Source organism: Gossypium arboreum, chromosome 10 (genome assembly GCF_025698485.1).
Source record: "Gossypium arboreum isolate Shixiya-1 chromosome 10, ASM2569848v2, whole genome shotgun sequence".
NCBI classification, from domain to species: domain Eukaryota; kingdom Viridiplantae; phylum Streptophyta; class Magnoliopsida; order Malvales; family Malvaceae; genus Gossypium; species Gossypium arboreum.
Genome location: NC_069079.1, coordinates 76,107,895 through 76,128,161, shown reverse-complemented (window position 1 = coordinate 76,128,161; position 20,267 = coordinate 76,107,895). Strand labels below are relative to the sequence as shown.

The 20,267-nt window shown below is 32.0% G+C and overlaps 1 protein-coding gene across 2 annotated transcripts; it reads right to left on the bottom strand.

The window, feature by feature from the left end:
- Positions 1-5,058: 5,058 nt before the first annotated feature.
- LOC108460738 (vacuole membrane protein KMS1-like) lies at positions 5,059-19,384 on the bottom strand. 2 transcript variants are annotated; one of them, XM_017760358.2, is made up of 5 exons: positions 18,802-19,384; positions 17,169-17,380; positions 16,695-16,773; positions 6,997-7,296; positions 5,059-6,305 (listed from the first exon to the last, which is right to left on the bottom strand). In XM_017760358.2, exons 1-5 carry the CDS (start codon positions 18,866-18,868, stop codon positions 5,950-5,952), a joined length of 1,014 nt encoding a protein of 337 aa, XP_017615847.2. In that variant the 5' UTR covers positions 18,869-19,384; the 3' UTR covers positions 5,059-5,949. The 2 variants fall into 2 exon arrangements, with proteins under 2 accessions (XP_017615847.2, XP_052876161.1); XM_053020201.1 differs by having other exon boundaries at positions 5,901-6,305; positions 6,997-7,212; positions 18,802-19,383.
- Between the last annotated feature and the right edge of the window lie 883 nt (positions 19,385-20,267).

The following is a 20,267-nucleotide window of genomic DNA, read 5'->3' as shown; positions in this document are numbered from 1 at the left end:
GTAATGGTGTTACAATTAGAACATCATTATTTACTATTGTTGAAAAGATATGTTTACAATTTTATGATCTACCTTATTTGGAATGTTAAGTATTTGTTAGCACTCTCGAAACACCTTTTAGACCTTGAATTGATAAACAAGCTAGTTTTGCTTTTGAGTTGATACTTTCAGATGTTTGGGGGCCATGTTCAGTAGTATCTAAACCTAGATATAAATATTTCATTAAATTTTTGGATGATAATGATGTGATTCTGAGCACCAAGGTTGAATTAAATCTAGTCAAAGTGAAACAAGTTGATGATGGGCTAAATCTCCAAGGGCCACATCTTCTTGTGATGATCAAAACGAGGACTGATCCTTTTGTGATTTTCAATTGGGTCAACAATGGAAGGTCGAACAAAGTGGGTCAAAAAGAGTTTTAAGGGCCTTTGTGTGGACGTGGGGGAACAAGTCCAAAATAATCAAATTTTGATTAGGCCAAGATCAAGTCAAATTTTGATCCAAGAGATTGGATGATTCTTTTTTATCGGTTTTAATTAATCAAGAACTTTGTTTAAGTTTATTTTTGTCTCTAAATGCATCTTTAAATTAGTGTCTGTCTTGCATTATTATTCTACATCTTTTAAATTATAACATGCGTTATGTGTTCTACATTTAATAAAGTCATGCATTCTGTAACTCTCATGTTAGTTAAGTATGCATCATAAATAATGACATGCATTATGCAACTCTCATGATTAGTTAAGTTTGCATCATAAATAATGACATGCATTACGTAACTCACATGTTAGTTAAAGTTTGCATCTTTAAATTAAGTCATGCGTTAAGTAACTCATTTGTCCATTTAGTTTGCATCTTAAAACCATACATTTAAGCATATTAGTTAATAAATATCTTTGAATTAATTTATTTATGTGTGTTATTTAATTTGGCTATTATTTTAACGCATAAGTTAAAGTGTGTTTATTTTCATTCAAGTGTTTTAAGTTGAATAAGAATGCGACTAGATTTCAAGTGTTTAATAAGCATTCACTCTTGATCAAGTGACTCTTCAAATACTGTTCGATTTTGGTGCACTTAAAGGCCAATTCATGGCACCAACTAAAGGGAGGACATGCAAAGAATGAAGGCAGTACTACAAACAACAACTTAAGGAGCATTAATCTTCATAAAGATAGTGACCTTTAAACTGTCCATAAATTAATGAAAAGAAATGCCTTTCATCTACTCAAAGACAAGTGAAGAGACATGTTTTTTGGGCTAACCATCAAAGAGTTAAACCGAATCTAATGGTTTGATTTAAGCTAGTTAAATGACCAAATTTGAAAGGTCTTAAGGGAACTTGAAAGGTCATTTGAGGCCCATAAATTTCGTTCTAAGTCATTCATGTAAAAGAAAACTTTTGTTTGAAATTAAATCATATTTTGTGAGAATATTTCTCTCTTGGTTCTTCATTGAACTGTTCGAACTTATCAAACTTTCTTCAAAGTTTGTGGCATTCAAAATTTGTCTTATCACTCCATTTACCATCCCGGGGTGTGACAACTTCAATACGCCAATATTCGAGTATAAGGTCAAGTTTAAACGAGTCGTAGTTTTAATATAGCTACGATTCCTTAGATAATTCAAGTGCTTAGAATTAAGATTTCCACCTTTTGAACCATTTCAAGATGATTCTTCAATCAAGTTGTTTTTCGAACCCACAAAGCTTGGGAAATTGCATCATATTCTCACATGACATGGATACTTTTCATGAAAATTTAGTAGGAGATAACTTTCTCATTTCTATGCCTTTTATGTTAAGATAAAATTAGAGTTTGGTGTGTCTACCTAGATTCTACAAGCGATAATGCTAAACAATACTTCTCTAACCCTTTATAGGCTTTCATGACCAAGAATGGGATTCTTCATCAATCTTTATCTATTGACACACCATCCTAGAATGAAGCAACTAAACAAATAACATATATATTTTTGAGATAATAAGAGATCTTTTATTTCAAAAAAAGGTTCCTTAACAATTCTAGGGTGACGTTATTACAATGACTTGCTTTCTAATCAATCTCATGCATTTTTCTATACTAAATGGTAATAGCCCATACAATATTTTATTTCTAGTCCAAGACATTATTTCTAGTGCAACCAAGCATTTTCGAGAGTACTTGCTTTGCAGGATATTCAACCCCATATCATTAAATTGGATCTTAAATATTTAAAGTGTGTTTTTGAGATATTCCCACCTTCAAAAGGGGCATAGGTGTTATAGTTTAGCGTCTACTAATGTTTTTTTTCTTCTCAAAACGTGTACATTATTTTCAGAAACAACTTCATTAGTGGTTTTGATATAAAAAGACGACAATGAGTGGTTCATGTATTCCGTCACATCTCTAAACTCTTCTATTCATCAAACACAAAATCCTGATCCTTTGGCACTTAGTTTATTCCTAATCCTATTACTCTTAATTCGACATAAACATCGATTACTTAAGTTTATTCCAGATGAAAGGATGCTTATTATACAAGTCCTATATCGACCTTTTTATCATAAAATCTGACAAGTGGTCTGACACATACACGGATGGGGTGAAATTTATTAAATTTCATTCATCAAAGTTGCCAATTTTCAAGATTAGGAAATCAGTAGACTTGCAACGTCTTTTTGGATAGGATCCAAACATTTCTAGGTTGAGATATCTTCATGGAGTTCGAATATCTATCTTTTAGCTTTGAAACGCACTTTGAATCACTCAATTTCAAGTCTGGAAACTCAAATTATAATCGTTTTAGTGAAGACTGTGCAAGTAAAATTTTTGGACGAAATTATGACGAAAATTACGAGCTTTAGGCTTTTAATTTGAGTTTAAATCGTATTAGGTTCGGGTTTTGGGCTAAAGTTTTATTATATATGAGCCTAATATTGTATTTATCAGCTCTTATTATTTTATTAGTCCAAATTTTAATAATTATTAAGTAGTTTAAGTTATTTAGGAGTTTTATATCAATAAGAAAGTTTATTTAGGAGTTTTATATCAATAAGAAAGTTTAGTTTAAAACAACTTCTTGTTTATATTAATTAGAGTTCTAATATATTTAAGAGTTTTATTTAGATTTATTTAGCTAGCCTATATATAGACCTTTGCATTGTACACAAGTCATTCATTCAATTCTATCTAACTTGAATTAATAAATTCTCTTTAAGTTTTCTTTTCAAGAATTTCTCTTGAATCTCTTTTTGAAGAGTTTTAATAATCTTTTTATATTGTGGGATCATCTTCAAACTTTTTCTTGCCAATTTTTCTTTCTTGGAGGAGAAATTAGAATCGCTTGAAAGGGGTTGTGGATTTTTCGTGTTTTTAAGGCTTATTAGGACTTCTAAATATCATGTTCTATCTTTCTATCTATCTTCTTTATTTTCTTCCTTATTGTTCTAATCGTAGATTTATTATTCTATTTTGATTATCTTCGTTATTTATTTTAATAGTTTTATCTAACTTGAATTTTGATTGCACTTCAGGTTATGTCAAAATCCAAGTTTCTTTCCAAACGTCTAGAGCCCTAAGTCAAATCTCGACTTTGACAATTTTTACAATTTGCTTCCGCATTCATCCGTCTTATTCCGTACCATGATCTTGACCTTCCTATCTCCCTACGCAAAAGTAAACATCAATGAACCTATCTCTTTCCAATTTTGTTTCATTCAACTATTTTTCTCTTTTGCCTTGCTCTTTAATTATGTCTTTTGACTCTATTTCTATTTCTAAAATAGTTGAAGAGACCTTAAGTCATACTAGCTAACGCGATGTAGTGAAGGAAGGAATAGATGCATTAGATGAGAATGGTACTTGGGATCTGGTGGATGGCTAAACTTAAGCTAGACTTGTTGCAAAAGGATATCCTCATACTTATGGGGTTACTTAGTCAACTACTTTCTCCCCTATGGCTATGCTCATCTATTCATTTAACATATTGCTTCTCGAAATTGGTATTTACATCATTAGATATCACAAATGCTTTTTTTAAGGTAATGTCCAAGAAGAAATGTATATAAAATAACTAGATGGGTTTGTTGCTCAAGAGGAGTATAGAAATGTCTATCATTAAAAGATGTCTTTTTTTATGGATTGAAGCAAAGCCTCTAGGCTTGATTTACTAATTTCAGTGAAGTAGTTCTAGAGTTTTGGCTAAAAGCATGTAAATGTGACCACTCACTATTCTGTGGACAATTAGTAGTTGAGATTATTATTTCTTGTGGTGTATGTTGATGATATGTCAATACAAAAGATATAGTCGTAGCTTCTTCTATCATTTTTTTTTCTTGCATACCAATTTTCACACAAAAGATTTGGGATAGTAGTACTTCTTGGTGTAGAAGTCACAAGTAGCAAAAAGGAATTTTTTTTTTTCTATTTTAGATAAAGTATGTTCTTGACCTACTTAAAAAAAATTTGGAAAGTTGGTAGCAAAACCGTGTAGTATTCAAATGGTACCTGATGTGCGTCTTAGAGATGATGACGATCCTTTTTATGGTTATAAGAGATATTAGAGGATAGTTAGGAAATTAAAACAACTCATTGTAACTCAACTAGATATTGCATTTCTCATAACTTTTGTTAGACAATTTATGCCTACACCTACATTGAAACATTGGTCAAGAGAAAATCCTTTAAATACCAACTATTAATGAAAACAGACCAATTTTGAATTTTCCCAAATTTAAATTATTTAAACATTCCTCAAAAATATTATATTATGATATATACCCTAACATCCTTAAAATAGATATACAAATAAATACATAAAAATAAAAAAACACTTTCATTATATTTTTTCTATTTTACGTGTCCCGAAAGGGCTAAAAATGCTTAAAGCATTAATTTCTTTCTTTTATAGGTTTTTTTTTTTTTAAACTTTGTCTGTATATTGTTCGTCTTTCTTCTTCTCTTTGTCTCCATCTCAATAAGAGCGCTCTCTCTTTGTCAGCAAAACGCGCTCTCTCAATTATGTCAATACGAGTATGACACCCCAAACTCTTGAGTACTTGTAACAAAGGTCGGAACATTCATAAACTAGTAAAACTTTGATGCAATAATCAAATTACTCTTTACATCGCCTCAAATCATGTCTATCACGAAACAATCAAACCTATTGAGGTTTATTTTCACTTCATTCATGAGAAAATTTTAGACAACACAATCTTCACTGGATATGTAAAATAAGGGGTCAACTTGTTGATTTATTCACAAAGACAAAATAAGAATCACCTATGTACCAAGCTAGGTATATAAACAATTATGCGTCAGTTTGGGGGGCAGTGCTACAGATTCTTAGGCAAAGATAGTTGGCATGCTATAAAGCTTAATTCTAGGATACGAACTAATTTGATTTCTTTTATTTCTTTCGTCTTTTATACTATGTAAACATGTCCCCAGTTAAAATATAATACACATTTTCTCCCATTTCTTCTATCTATTAACACATGATTAATTAGCTTAACGATTATAAAAAATTAAGGTTTACTTTGCTAACCAAAAACAAGTGTAATCCTTTGCTTTTAACTATGTAGTTTCTATTTTCTGGTACACTAGTTAAGAACGATATATAGTACTTCAACAGAAATTTGGAGATAACTAGTATAATCTCTACTTATATTATTCTTCAAATGATAAACGAATTAAGTTTGATATTATTTGTGTAATATTTATTTTATAAATAAATAAATAATGAAACAATAAAAGAATTCAATCAATATTTGTATAATTGACAAATCTTATAATTTTATAATTTATCAATTAAAATAGTATTCTTCTATTTTTGAGTAATAAATCTTAAAAGAAAAATGACAAAAAAAAATAGAGATAGAAATTCAAAACCGACCGATTAATTACGTCTTGACAATATAATTTGATTTATTTGGTTTTAATAGTTTATACGGCTCTTAATATATAAATCTTAGTAAACATTCCAAAAGTGTGGGCATGACCGCAGAGGTATAGGTTTGCACTTTTTCACGCACATGCAAAAAAAGAAAACACAGGGATAACAAAGACAAACTAAGATGCACTTAAAACAAAACGTCAAAAGAAGCATCAATATTTTGCTTTGTTCAAAAATTGGGCTATGAAATGAAAAAAGTGAATTATAACTAACCGAGGCAAGCATTAAAATGGTGAAGAAGTTCATGTGTTGGGAATGGGATAACAACCAACGTTTGATCTGGTTCAGGCGGGTAGCTATGACTCCATTATCCTTACTTGAGGAAGCATCCAATTCTTCCATAGCATTAAATTTACCGCCTGATAGACTAGCTGTATACGTCATAAGATCAATGTAAGACGGATAATTTAACAGTACAGACTAGTAGAAAATCTAATTGGAAATAACAATCCTTAGAAGATAACAAACATTTATTTAAACACAGAAAATCAAAGAATTTCAACATCATAATCACTTTTCAAAGCAGAGACAAACGCTAAAAATGGCAACTACATTGCAATATTAGGCCAATTTGATCAAGAAACAACATTTAAATATTTGAAGTTACGAATCAAAACGAAACTTTAAACAAGAAATCCATGTTTCATAAAGTGTTAAATAAAATCTAATTGGAAATAACAATCTTTAGAAGATAACAAACATTTAAACAAAGAAAATCAAAGAATTTCAACATCATAATCACTTTTCAAAGCAGAGACAAACGCTAAAAATGGCAACTACATTGCAATATTAGGCCAATTTGATCAAGACACAACATTTAAATATTTGAAGTTACGAATCAAAACGAAACTTTAAACAAGAAATCCATGTTTCATAAAGTGTTAAATAAAAACAATAAGCTTCATAATATCTTGGAACATAGGGGGTCAAGGAACATATGGGAGCAATGCTAAAAGGATTAGGGCCAGCTCTTCAAGAAATATGCCCTTGCAGCCTACTAAACATAATTTCTTCTAGCAAATATTGTTATGGCAACAGAAGATATAAAGACAATGCTCCTACCTGCCCTTGAGATGAAGTAAGGAGGAAGCTCCCCAAGTGCAGTCCCAAGACCCCATAAGGTAGCTTCCATTTGCACCTGTAGTAATATGCTGCTGATGGGAACCCTTGACCCCTGTGATGATGAAAACAATGGGGGCCCAAACTCTCCGCAAGATTTGTCCAGCCATGAAGGACCGCTCTTCAATTGTATCGTATCATAAGGAGCACTTTTCAGGTCTGTTCGTCCACATTGCATAGCTTTTATTGTAAAGAAGGCAATATGAGGACCCAAATAAAGAACAAAAGTGTGCAAACCAGATCCTGGTATACCAAATGTGGAGTAGAAAAGTTAAAAGGAACATTTTGGTGACCCAAAACATAGAAAGAAGAAATAACAAAACAGTATTAAAGTGTAATCAGATCAGATTCTAGAAATTTTCTTTAGCACTAAAGTGTACATAGCAGAAACCAGACAAAGGGATATCCTCTCTTTCACCACCTTAAAATTTTGAAAAAAAAAAAGAGTATTCCATGCACAACAATTCTTGAAATACTCATTGAAGTTCTTCCTATATCCCAATTTAGATTTGAGATATAACGCAACTTTAAAAATTAGAAAACAAGAAGAACTAGAAAGAAATACATCTAAAAGATAAGATACATGTTTCAATGATGAAATAATTGACTATTTCCACAATGATCATTTGACATCTGGTATGTCAACCATTGTTTAGTAGGAAGGGTTTAAACAACCTACAGATCAACGGGTATATGTTAGGATGCACATTGTAAAGGCTACAATAGAAGACAAACAACAAAAGATCTGCCAAGATCAAAGGCATAACTGGCAGCAAGGATCAAGGGATTAAGAAGGCAAGATATGCAAAAATTAAGGGCAGAACTGGAAACAAGTATCAAGGGATTAAAAAGACAAGATTTGACCTAACCTCTAGAAGAGTTTGTCTAGAAGAGTTATCCAATCAAATCTAAAAAATTCTACTTCAAAGTAGCAATAGCTCCAGGGTGTGACCACAAGGTTATGAAGCAGTCAGCACCATTGTCCCCGTGAAGACAGAGCTACTGGTGTTCAAACAACCTCCTTCGTTCTCAAGTGAACCAAACTTGATTTTTCCCACCCATGATGGTACTAAGGATCCATTGGGCTTATTAATAAGGTTCCAGTAGCAGTGTTCAACATTAAAAAAAGGCCCAAATATGGTTCTACAAGTTTGAACAAGAACAACCAAACCTACCTTGAGTGTGGTTCAAAGAATTCTGCCGTTTGAGGTTTGGCCCACCATTGAGGAGAAACCATTTGGTGAATTCTTAAACCTTTTCAAAACCAACCATTTATGATTACTTGAGCAAATTCCAAGCACTAGTGTCATGGGTTGCGCATACTAGTATCTTGATCCACTTCAATCTGACCAGATTAGCAGGTTGACATTTTTTCTACAGGCCTACCAGATGAATTAAGAGTGGAAGTGGAACTTCAGAGCCTCAAAATCTAATCACAGCCATGATTTTAGTCCATGCATTTAGAAGAAAATAGGGTTTGGCTCGATCTAAGGAGAAACCATAGCCAATCAAGACTTAGACATCATCAAAGGCCTTCTTCACACTATCCATACTTGCACTGAAAACTAAAAGTTTAGCAAGAGAATTTCACCAAAAAAGAAAAAAAAAATCAGCAAGAGAAAAATCAGCCTCGATATCAAGCATATATAATACCAAGGGGTTATACTTCAATGTGGACCAAAAACCCACACTTCGAGGCATCAATGTAAAAGACGTTCTTGGTTAGAAGTAGAAGATTGTCATCCAAATGAACATAATACAAACTCCGCTAAAGCCATATAAATCTCACTTCTTACGATCACTGGAGTTCAATATTCATAAACCATGCAATTATCGGCACAAGTTGATAAAACTACCCTCTCAAAATTCTAGTTAAACTAGGCAGCACCTATAATTTTTCTAAGTGAATAACCAGCTAAGAAATTAGTTCTCATCAGCAAAATAGCTGATATTGAAATTAAATGGAAATGGTGCAGAAATACATGGCTTAGGTGTTTGTAATTCGGTAAACATCAAAGTGGCATAGCACATTTTTATTATTGAGTTTTTTTTTTTTTTTTTCAGTAGATGGGTTTGGTGTAGTTTTAAGGTTACAATGGCTTGAACATTTAGGTCAAATATTAGTCGCCATAAAGAAGCTAGCTTACAATTCACCTAAAGAGAGCCAAAAATAAAACTCATGGATTAGAAGACTATGTTGCTAGAATTTAGACTCCCATTGGACTTCCTAATTTGGGCATGTGACCACAAGATACATATGCTTCCAAGCAGGCCTTATAATGGTTTACCTTTATTGATATCCATATTTGCAAAATTATGAAACTGAAAAACAATGAATCAAAAGTCAAGGGATTATCTAACCTAGTACATCTCCATTCTCTTCACTATTCCTATTGATAAAAATCAAGATGGCACAAAGAGATTCTGCATACACCACACAAATTGAATGCCCCAGCTATGAAAGATAATTTTCCAATTTTGATAGTAGAAAATCTACTAGGTGAACTACATTGAGCCCAGTTATTCACGAAATTCGACCTTAAATCAAGTTACCATCAAATTGAACAAAATAAACAAATAAAACATTGGCACTCACTAGGGCCACTTTAATGTCATGGTGAAGCTATGTGGATTGACCAAGGCACTTTTAGCCTTTCAAGCACCTATGAAACTACTACAACGTTGCATGTACAGATGAGGTTAAATTTATTAAATCCTATTAATTAAAATTATCAATTTTCAAGTCTAAAAAATTATTTAACTTGTGATATATTTTTGGATTGAGATGACTGGGAGCACTATACCTATCTTCAAAACACACTTTAAATAACCTAATTTTGAGTTTGGGAGCTTAAGTTCTGTCTATTAATGAATATTATACGAGAAAAAAATTTTGGACAAGATTATTACGAGAATTATGAGTTTTTAGCCTCATTCGTGTTCAAATCATATAAGGTTTGATTTTAAGAATGAACTTTGATTATATATAAGCCTCCATATTGTATTTATTAAGTTTTATATTTTTGTATTTATTTATTCCTTTTATATTTTTAAGTATTTTAAGTTGTTTAAAAGTTTTATATTTTTTAGTTGTCAAGAAAATTCAATTCAACTAGAAATACTTCTTGTTTAGCCAATTAGAAGTTTAATTAAATGACGAGTTTCTTTTTAATTCAATTTGTAGCCTATGTAAATGCACTATCATTATTCATTATGTCAGACCACCTTGATTATTTGATTAATAAAAGTACTCTTTGAAGTATTTTATTTTGCAACACTCAATTCCTGTTTTTATTCAAAAAATTCTTTGTACTTAATCTTATTCAAGATTTTTGAGTAAGTTCTTCAAACTTCGGGTTGCCAAGAGCTTGTTCAAGGAGGGTCTGTTACAACCATTGGTTGAGTTTGTTGGAAAATCTTTCTCGAAGGGTCAATCAAACACTTGTCATTCTAATCACCTCCATCGGTTTATCTATTCCGTCTTCCACCTTTAATTTTCGTTTTTTTTATTTAATTGTTTTTATTGCATTCGTTCATTATCATTCGATTAATCATCTTCTCTGTTGAATATTGCAAGTTCTAAGCTTCTTGCTTGCTGCCCAAACCTAGAGTTCATTTTAGAGCACCCCAATTCAAATTGAGTCTTTTAAAGCTCGAAACAATTTCGAATCATATTGGGACTTATGTGGACTACCCTCATATCAACAACCCTATTTATAGAATTTGTTCTCGTTTTATTTTATGGCATTTTTGAATATAGAAAGTCTTGGGAGGGAACACATTTAGCACATTATGAAAATCTTGGAACTCTTTCGTGCTCATCACTTATTCTTGAAAAGGACTATGTACATTTGGAGCTAAACTAATGGCATACTTGGGGCATAATATTTTAACTGGTGGAGTTTCAAGAGATACTCACCTTATACGAGGCAAATCACGAGTTTCAAATACTCGATTGAGCAACAATTGACTACTTCCCCCACAACAACATTGACTTAGCTAGTTTATGGGACTTGATTTCAAAATTGAATACAAGGTAGGAAAACTCAACAATGTGGCTAATGCCTTATCTCGTATAGATGAAGAAGAACCATATGTTGTATCAAATACTTCAATGCCATTATTTTAAGAGGAGACAAACAACTCGAATACTTACTAGAATTGAGCAAAAGGCTTTCGACACGCATTGGACCATTAGAGAAGGCTGATATGTAAAAACGGGAATATATATCCTCACCCACCTTCTTTTATTACTACTATAATGTCCACATTTTATGGCAACACAAACAAAGGGGTGCAAACAACTCTCCAATGATTTTGTCAAGACTTTTGCTGAAATGGCATAAAGACAGATATTCAAACTTTAGAGGCATCTTGCTTCAATTGAAAAATGAACGAAGTAGAGCATTTACATCCAATTGCTTTTATATCCACTACAAGTTCCTAACCTCATTTGGAACATCTCAAAAGACTTCATTGATGGCTGATCGAAATTAAGTATGCTATATGTCGTGTTCATATTTTCCAAATTTGCGCATTTTATTCATGTTGCCCATCCATATTGTATTGTTAATGTTGCTCACATTTTCTTTGAGGAAAATTTTCTTTTATATGCCTTGCCTTAATAAATTGTTTGTAATAAAGACGCCATTTCCCTAGCATTTTTTTGGAAGGAATAGTACAAATTTGGTGATACTCAACTTATTTCTCTTTTGCCTATCACCCACAAATAGATGGCTTGAAGGAAGCTATCAATAACACGATTGAAATGTGTCTTCATTGTTTCAAAAGAGATAAACTAGGAAGTTGGATCAACTAAATTCTTAGGTTGAATATTACTGCAAGATGACTTTCTGCGTGGCCCTAGCCAAGAGAGATGTAAACTATAATTCAGTATCAGTTATTGCAAGCACAAAATTCCATGAAGAGAACTTATAACCTGTGAAAAATCTAGAATTCTCAATAGTTTATCGATTCGCACTAGAATTTCATAATATTTTCCAAAGAATCATCTAGTAATATTTTCGGAATATGTTATGTGGTTTTTATCGTGTAATTCTGTAACTCTGTTTCATAATGTTTTCCTTAGAGCTAACGCTTGGTTTTTTTAACAAAATAGACCCAAAAGCTCTTTTCCATAAAATCCCTCGGAATTCATTGATAAAATATCACCTTCACTCAAATTAAACATAACATGCAAATCTAAAATGGAATTCATGACAATATTTTCACTGTTTAAAGATAGAAGGATAAAGATTTGATCCACGACATAACATATATTGAGAGGAAATACTAAAAGAATAAACAGAGAGAAAGAAGACAATATGAGGAAGAAACATACTTTATTTGTGGTAAAGCGATTAGGAATAAAAACTAGATGGTTTTAAAAGGATTAAAATGTCAACAATTATGCTGAATTTAAAAACATGACCTCTGAAGGTGGAGGTTTGGCAGCAGTGGATGGGTCTAACGGAAAGGCCACAAAAACGGTAAGAAGGAGGCCGGAGGAGTCTCTGAACCCTGTTGACCCGATTGTCAACGATAAGGGAATCAAGGTGGCTTCGAATAAACCACAGAAGGCATCATGGAGGGATAAAATTTTGGGATCTTCATCTGAAGGGGAGAGGTTTTCAAGATGATGAGGATATAGATCTTCTCGAGGGAGATGCTAAGAAAGAAATGCTCGATGGTATTCCTTCTATCATTTTTTCGGATAGAGTTTCACCAATTCATTGCAAAACTTATGGCTGTTCTGCTATAGTGAAGCTAATGGGCAGGAAGATCTCTTATCCGACAATGGTCAATAGGCTTTTTTGTGGGGGTCTACTTCTAATCGCAAGCCATCACAAGTAAGTTGGAATGTCTGTTGTAAAGCCAAAGACAATGGTGGTCTGGGGTTAAGAAGCTTGCAAGTCCAAAACAAGTTGTTCCTTATGAAGATTGGCTTTAATCTGATTGCTAATACAGATGCGTTTTGGGCCAAAGTTCAAAGGAACTAATATAATCTCATAAGTTTGATACCTGATGATATTCGACGTAGTAATCCGTCTTACTTATGGAGATCCTTAATGCACATTTGGGGCAAGGTCAAGGAAGGTATAATCTGGATTATCTAGGATGGTCATCTTGTTAATATTTGGAACGATGAATGGGTGCGAGAAATTGGTCCTCTTAGACAATTCTACCTTGGATCCGGAGAACCAAATGAATCCATCCTAGTACGTGATGTGGCACTTTCGGATGGAATCTGGAACATGCGGTGGTTATCTTTAGTTCTACCCGGTGAAGTTGTAACACATATTGTTTCCCATAAAGCACCTACTAACAGTGCTAGATTGAATTCTCTTTCTTGGAAATGGACATCAGCAAGGAAGTTCTTTACTGCAGAGACTTACAAGCATCTATTTGTCGAGTCTGGTTCTGAATCTTTTAGAAACGACAAGATAATATAGAAATCTATAGCACCTCAATGAGGCAAGATGTTTTTGTGGTTACTTATTAGAGGCCGTCTATTGACTAATGAGGAACGTACTAGAAGAGGTATGAGTCATTTTCCCTGTTGTGAACATTGCAGTGCTATTTTGGAATCTGTTTTTCATGTTGTTAGGGAATGTTCCTATGCTTAATCAATTTGGAAAGTAGTTCTTCCTATGGAATTTTGGAAATGTTTTTTCAGCTTTCCCCTTGAAAAATGGATCATGTGGAACTTAAACGAGGGTAACCATGCTTCTAATTGTGGCCAATGGGAGGGTTTTTTGGGGTTTACTTGTTGGTTTATTTGGAAAAGTAGGAACAATGCCATTTTTAACAGGGCAAACAAGAAAACCAGAGATATTATTTCTTCCGCTACCGCTTGGACTAAATCCGTGCAAATTGGAGGTGCAACTGGACATTGGGCATGCACTACTATGTCGTTAAACAGTTGGCAAAAACCACCAATTAGATGAACCAAAAATTAATGTTGATGGATCCTTATCAAGATGCGGTTCAAAAGCAGCAATTGGCGGAGTGGCTCGAGGACCAAGTGATGACTGATTGTTTGATTTCAAGTATCACAGATATTTTCCAGATTGCAGCCAAAGCTGTTTTCGAAGGCTTGAGACTAGCTTGGAATAAAGGGTTTAGGCAAGTGGAACTAGAGAGTGATAATGCTTTGTGTATTGAAATTCTTCAAACGGGTCTCTCAGCGGTGAGCAATGTTGTTGACGTTCAGCTGATTCATGACTTGTGTCTCAAAGAGTGGAGAGTAAAATTCAGAAGTATTCGAAGAACTAATAATAATGTGGCAGATCGACTAGCCAAGATGACTAGTAGTGATATTGAGCATTTTGTGGTTCTTGAGGAGCTACCGCATGAAATCAAGACCTTATTAGAAAAAGATACTCATTCCAATATTCTTGAAGAGTCAATTAGTATTTAGCATATTTTCTTATAACTAGGCTTAACCTATGTTTCCTTCTACCAAAAAAAAAAAAAAACAACAATTATGAGTTTACAAAATGTTTTCCCATTTTGAAACATTTACATTAAAACACGCTCTTTTTACATTGACTTGTAAAATATTTTGGATTGACCATATTCGTTTTCCGAATCAAATATCTAAAAAATATTTTCATGAGTCAAAAAGGGATCAAAATTATGGCTACAATCACATTTTTAATAGTGTCACATTTATCGCCATTGTGAGCCTAACAGTGGGCATGGCGCTCATCACGTTTGTGAATTTTTTTTTTTTCATTTTCACATAAGTTATTGTAAAAGTTAATAATTATTAACATAACAATAAAATCTCTTTGTTTCCATGATTTTAAAGTATTTTGTTATATTTTATTATCTTATTTAATATTTTTATCTTGGTGTTTTATGATATTTGAAAATATTATCTATAGGTTAAAATCATTTATTCATATTATAGTTATAATTTAAAAGCAACTTGATTTTTTAATGAAAAGTTTATTAACATAAATGTTAAATATAAAATATATAAAATGAAACTTTAAAATTTTATATTATTTAAATAGTCGTCAAAAATATTTTTATTTTTGTATTTATAGATATAAATATGCATAACATTAAAACAACTAAAGCTTTAACTCCTTTTCATTTTCTTTTATTTCTTTTATTTCTTTTTTTTCCCCCTTCCATTTTCCTCTTGAACTTGAGACACAAAATTGTGGGAATAGACTCCCACCCTTAAACTGTGCATATTATATATTTTTTATATAAACACAATAATTTTCTATTTTTAAATTAATTTATTAACTTTCCTTATCTCTATTTTCTCTCATTTTTGTCTCTGTCTTCCTTCATCTTCTAAGAGATTCCATCGTCCAAGCTTTCTCTTGAAAGCAATTCCTGTTAGTTCTAGGGAATCGATTTTGAAATACAACTATTCATCTAAAATTTTGTGGCAAAGTTAGCAATTACTTATCTTCCTCAGCAATCTTACAACCTTCGCTCCAATCAACCCCTGATCTTCTCCCCTTCACTTCATTTTATATATATTGTTTATCGTTTCTTTGGTTTATTGAGTTGGGATGAAGTTGGTTGCCTTGTAAGGTTGTTGGGTGCTCTTTTTTCTGTTGTAATTTTTTTAATTAAACAATATATCTAAATAGTTTGAACCAAAAATGGGACTAGCAATAATAGTAGACTGATATTGTTGATACTCACAATTATACCGAATTATTGCGGCTCCTATTTTATGATTCAGTTTTACAACTGTTTTTCCTTCAATAGTGGTGCAGGGTGGTGGCACTACTGCTAAATAGTGATTGATATACCGCTATCCCACTACTATCTGAATCCCTAATAGGTCTTGTGGCCTATCAATTGGACCTTCTGCCTACCAACAAGACCCATAATGTGTTTCATGTGTCTCTCATTAAAGGGATAAAAAGAGATCCCAACCTACATCTTAAGGCTAACCACACTATTGGATGGAAAAATAATTTCCCAACATGAAGATGTTTTATGATTGCATCTCAACGTCAAACATGTTAATCCTAGTGCAATGGCAAGGCATGACCATTGTTGATGTTACATGGAAAATTATTTCAGAACTCAAAAATGCTTGCCCACAGCTTTCTCTCCAATAAGGGACTGATGTTAAGGATGCATTTATTTGTAAAGTCAATAGAAGACAAACAATAAATAATCTGCCAAGTCAGGTGCATAACTGGCAACAATGATCTAGGGATTAAAAAGAAACAATTTGGCCTAACCTAATGTCTATAAATCTAAAATTGTTTTGGTATTAATTTCTTTCCTATAAATAATTTTGTAATTTATTTTCCTTTTAAAATGATTTAATGCCTATTACATAAACACCATCAAAAATGAAAATGAAACAAGCAAAAAAGTTTGTCTAAAATTTGCTTGAGCTTTAAAGGTTTCCTCTAAAGAGCCTTTAATTATCCTTTCCACCATAAGTTCCTCTAGGAAGGGACATAATGCCAACAAGGGTAAATCCATCCACTTAAATGATGATTTTCCGATTCACTGCCCCGTAACTTGATCCTATTTTCATACACAAAATAGTATAACAACAACAAAAAATTGCCAATTCATCCTAATCATTCTTTACTTATCTGGCATACTTCAGATACCATAAATGTTATTCATGAAATCAATGTTCTTACCAAGACCAATTGATGATGCAACTCCAAGTACAATCCACCATAATCCAAACCGAACATACCGAGAAGCTTCCTCAACATGCTGTAAGAAATGTAAATCAAGACAGCAACTATTAATTATTGTTTCCATTAATCTTATCATAAAAAAGTATGGACGAAGCAAAAATTATTTCAACTAAATATGCACAAGCTCATTATAGTCACCGTGAAAAGTAAAAAGGTCCAAATGTAAATTTAATCATGAGGCAATATGAAGTAGCACAACCCACCCACTCTTACCCTCCCCACCGCAACCCACACACAAACTAATAGTACAAATTGCATCTTTTAATTGCATGATTCAACGGAGAAAATAGTGCAAAAAAGTAATTAACTCTAAACAAATAAAATACCTCAAATACTTACAGATGTATGTTGTGCATCAAAAGAAAACAATGAGAAAGACAGATGTAATACATTGATAACCTAAAATATTACCTTTTCATGAGGACCTTCAATGGTCACAAGCAAAATTCCAAGAGTTGCTATTAGAGTGTTTAAAAGCAAAAGCCAACCGCCCTTTGCAAAAAGATAAAATATTGATTGCTTGAAATATTCAAAGATAGCCAGAATGAAAAGCCTTAATGTTTTAAAAGGCCGTGTTGTCAATGTCAAATTTTCTAATTCTTGCCTATGTCTCTTACGAAGATCTGCAAAAGTTAACAAGTCCATCAGCCATGGTTCTTGAAGAATTCCATGACTCAAGATTCACTCTTTATTCAAAAAATCCACATAAAGCTAATATTATTAAGTATGCATGCATACAAGTACTATATCCACGTCTAATTCATTTTCAAAGGATAAAATAGGTATTATATGACCCAAAAAACATAAAAAGAATGAGCATTCCTGCACAAAGGTATGTAAGCTATCTATTTTTTTTAGTATAGAATCTCGTGTGCAAAATAAATTGAATAAAAGACAATATTGCACTGTTTGGTAGTAAAAATTAAACATTCCCCTTTTTTCTAATATTTCAAAAATTTCAACAAGAATTAACCTATTTCTATCATGAAGACTCCTACCTAAAGAAAATGTGGAGGGGAAAAGCAGAAGCTTGGGATAGCATTTTACTTGCTGAAGTAATAAGAGGTTCCACGTTAATAACCCAACCTATTTTTAGAAAATATATTATATTACCTTAATTGATAATAGCTGATAGCGCTGCTCATAAGTTATTATTTCAATTGCTTGAGTAGGTGGAGGAATTAAAGGGTTGGAACAAGAAATATGTTTTAAATGCACTCAAAGTGGTGCTTAATTATCCAAAACAGAATTGCCATAAAATTGGTTAGATAATATTTAGATAAATAATATAAGCATGAATACTTTCAAACAAAAGGCAAAAGAAATTTGAACCAATCTTATAGAGAAAGGCTAAGATATGCCACAGTTGTGCAGAAGCTAAAAGGCTAAGCCAAAGCATTAAGAAAATAGTTCATTATTTGATTTTGTCGACCCTCAGTTACCAGACAATGGTAGAGAATCAACCCCTAAAGAAATTGTATACACATGAGTGCACATTTTCACCATTTTCCTGGACACAACAAAATGTTTTCTAAGTACCTACACGACAACAAAAATTCCAAGCAGAACAATTTCCAAGCACCAACTCTAATCAAGTTGTACTTAGATTATTACATCTATAAAAACAAAGCCAACAATTTCATTGTTCCATTTTTTAGCTTTACCAGAAAATGGAGAAGTAATTATGTCATGTAAGACGAATAAGATTTGAACTTTCATGTTAAAAGAGTATTCAACAATTGTCTTTTTGCACCTTCAAACGCAAAAGGTATTTGTTTTTATCATCCTTATACATTCAGCTCAGTTTGATAAACCATCAGACCAATTTTTAAGACTCAATTACATAAATGATTGGTTTTTACAATAATTATATCATAATATATCTAATTAATAAACGAAATGAGATCTAGGAAAAATGCAACATGATTCAAGTTCTTAAATAAAATTATATGAAGAGAAATCCAATGAAAAAGAAAAGGAAAGGAAAAAGACAATAACCAAAATCAAAATTTGAGGAGAAAAAATATAAATAAAAAAAACTTGCCTTCTATCGACCTGTGCATTCGTTGAGAAGAAGTCACGCGTTTGCTTGACCCCATCTCCAGATTCATGGTAAAATTGAAAAAAAATCCTCTCTTTTTTTTTTTTTCAAATTCTTCAATAAAATTTGAAAAAAATATTAATGAATACCATTTGGGCCAGAATTTAGATGGCTATGATCGAACTACTTGAAAAGGAATCAAACTTTTTTTTCTTTCAAACAGGAATAATAATAGGAAAGAACGTTATTTGAAGTGAAATATAGACTTAGAAAAGAAGAAATCAAGGGCGGGGGAGAGAAATTTTTGCGTGAAGATTTCTTCTCTTCTTAGTTTTAGCCTTTTTTGCGCTCTCTCTCTCTATCCATCCTTCCTTCCTTTCTCTCTCTTCCTCGCATCTTTTTTCAACTAATAATCCCATTTCAACGAATTATCCCATCCATAATCATTCATAGTTCATAATCTCTTTTAATTTCTTTAACAAAATAGTTTCTTATAAATTAAGTTGGTTGTAATATTTTTATTTATTTTATTGGTTTTATACTATTTATTATCTATTCCAACTTAAATTAGAATAAGGTTCAGGTTTGTAAAAATTTCCATTTAATTTATACTCGTTTCCATCTTAATATTTAAACTTTTCTTTTATCAAAATAATATTTAAATTAATGTTTTCCCAAGTTAGTGTGTTTCCCAATCAATCATTAGTTAGCTATGGATTATGATGTGACTCAATAACCAAAATACTCAAAAGAAAAAAAAACCATTATCAATGCCACATTCTTATTTATGTAAATAAAAATAGAAAGAAAGGAATAATTATAAAATCGAATAAAATTGGAAAAGATATAAAATTTTAGAAAATGATTTTTTCAATTTTAATATTTTCTCACGTAAAATAAAGATAAATAATTGCCCAATTCTTGTGAAGGTGAAATAAAACATAAAAGTGAAAATTCAATATATTTCTTTTAGTTTTTAGTTTTTAGTTTATCCTCCATTTTTTCTTATCATAGTCTTCTTGTTTCTTTTCCAAGTTTATTTCCATTTCAAAAAAAGTAATTGTTACAAAACTTTGAAGTCGTTGCTGAAGCGAGAGTTAATGCATAAGTTGATTCCATGACAACTTTATCTCCAACTCATATGAAATTCACATCTTCCATTGCTAATGCTCAAAGTTCTTATAGTGCAAGTTCAAATCTATCTTTTAAGAAGAAAAATTATAACTCCCGAATTAGGGCCTAGTCGAAAAATAGTTTCGAGACCACAAATTTGAGATAGAAATAATTATTTTATGATTCTTATTAGATTTATGTTATGAATGCATGCTTGTGTGAAAGTTTCATGAAGAAATTTTATGCATAAAATGTCTAATTGCATTTTAGGGACCAAATTGAATAAAGTGCAAAACTTGCATTCTAGAAGCTTTAAGCATAAAATCGCATTAGATATTGAATTAGAGGGTCCTAAT

Coding starts and splice junctions, on each gene's coding strand:
- LOC108460738 (XM_017760358.2), bottom strand. CDS start 18,868: ATGAATCTGGAGATGGGGTCAAGCAAACGCGTGACTTCTTCTCAACGA. Junction 16,774..17,168: donor TTGAAGGTCCTCATGAAAAG/GTAATATTTTAG, acceptor CATTTCTTACAG/CATGTTGAGGAAGCTTCTCG. Junction 7,297..16,694: donor TGCATCATCAATTGGTCTTG/GTAAGAACATTG, acceptor TTGGTATACCAG/GATCTGGTTTGCACACTTTT.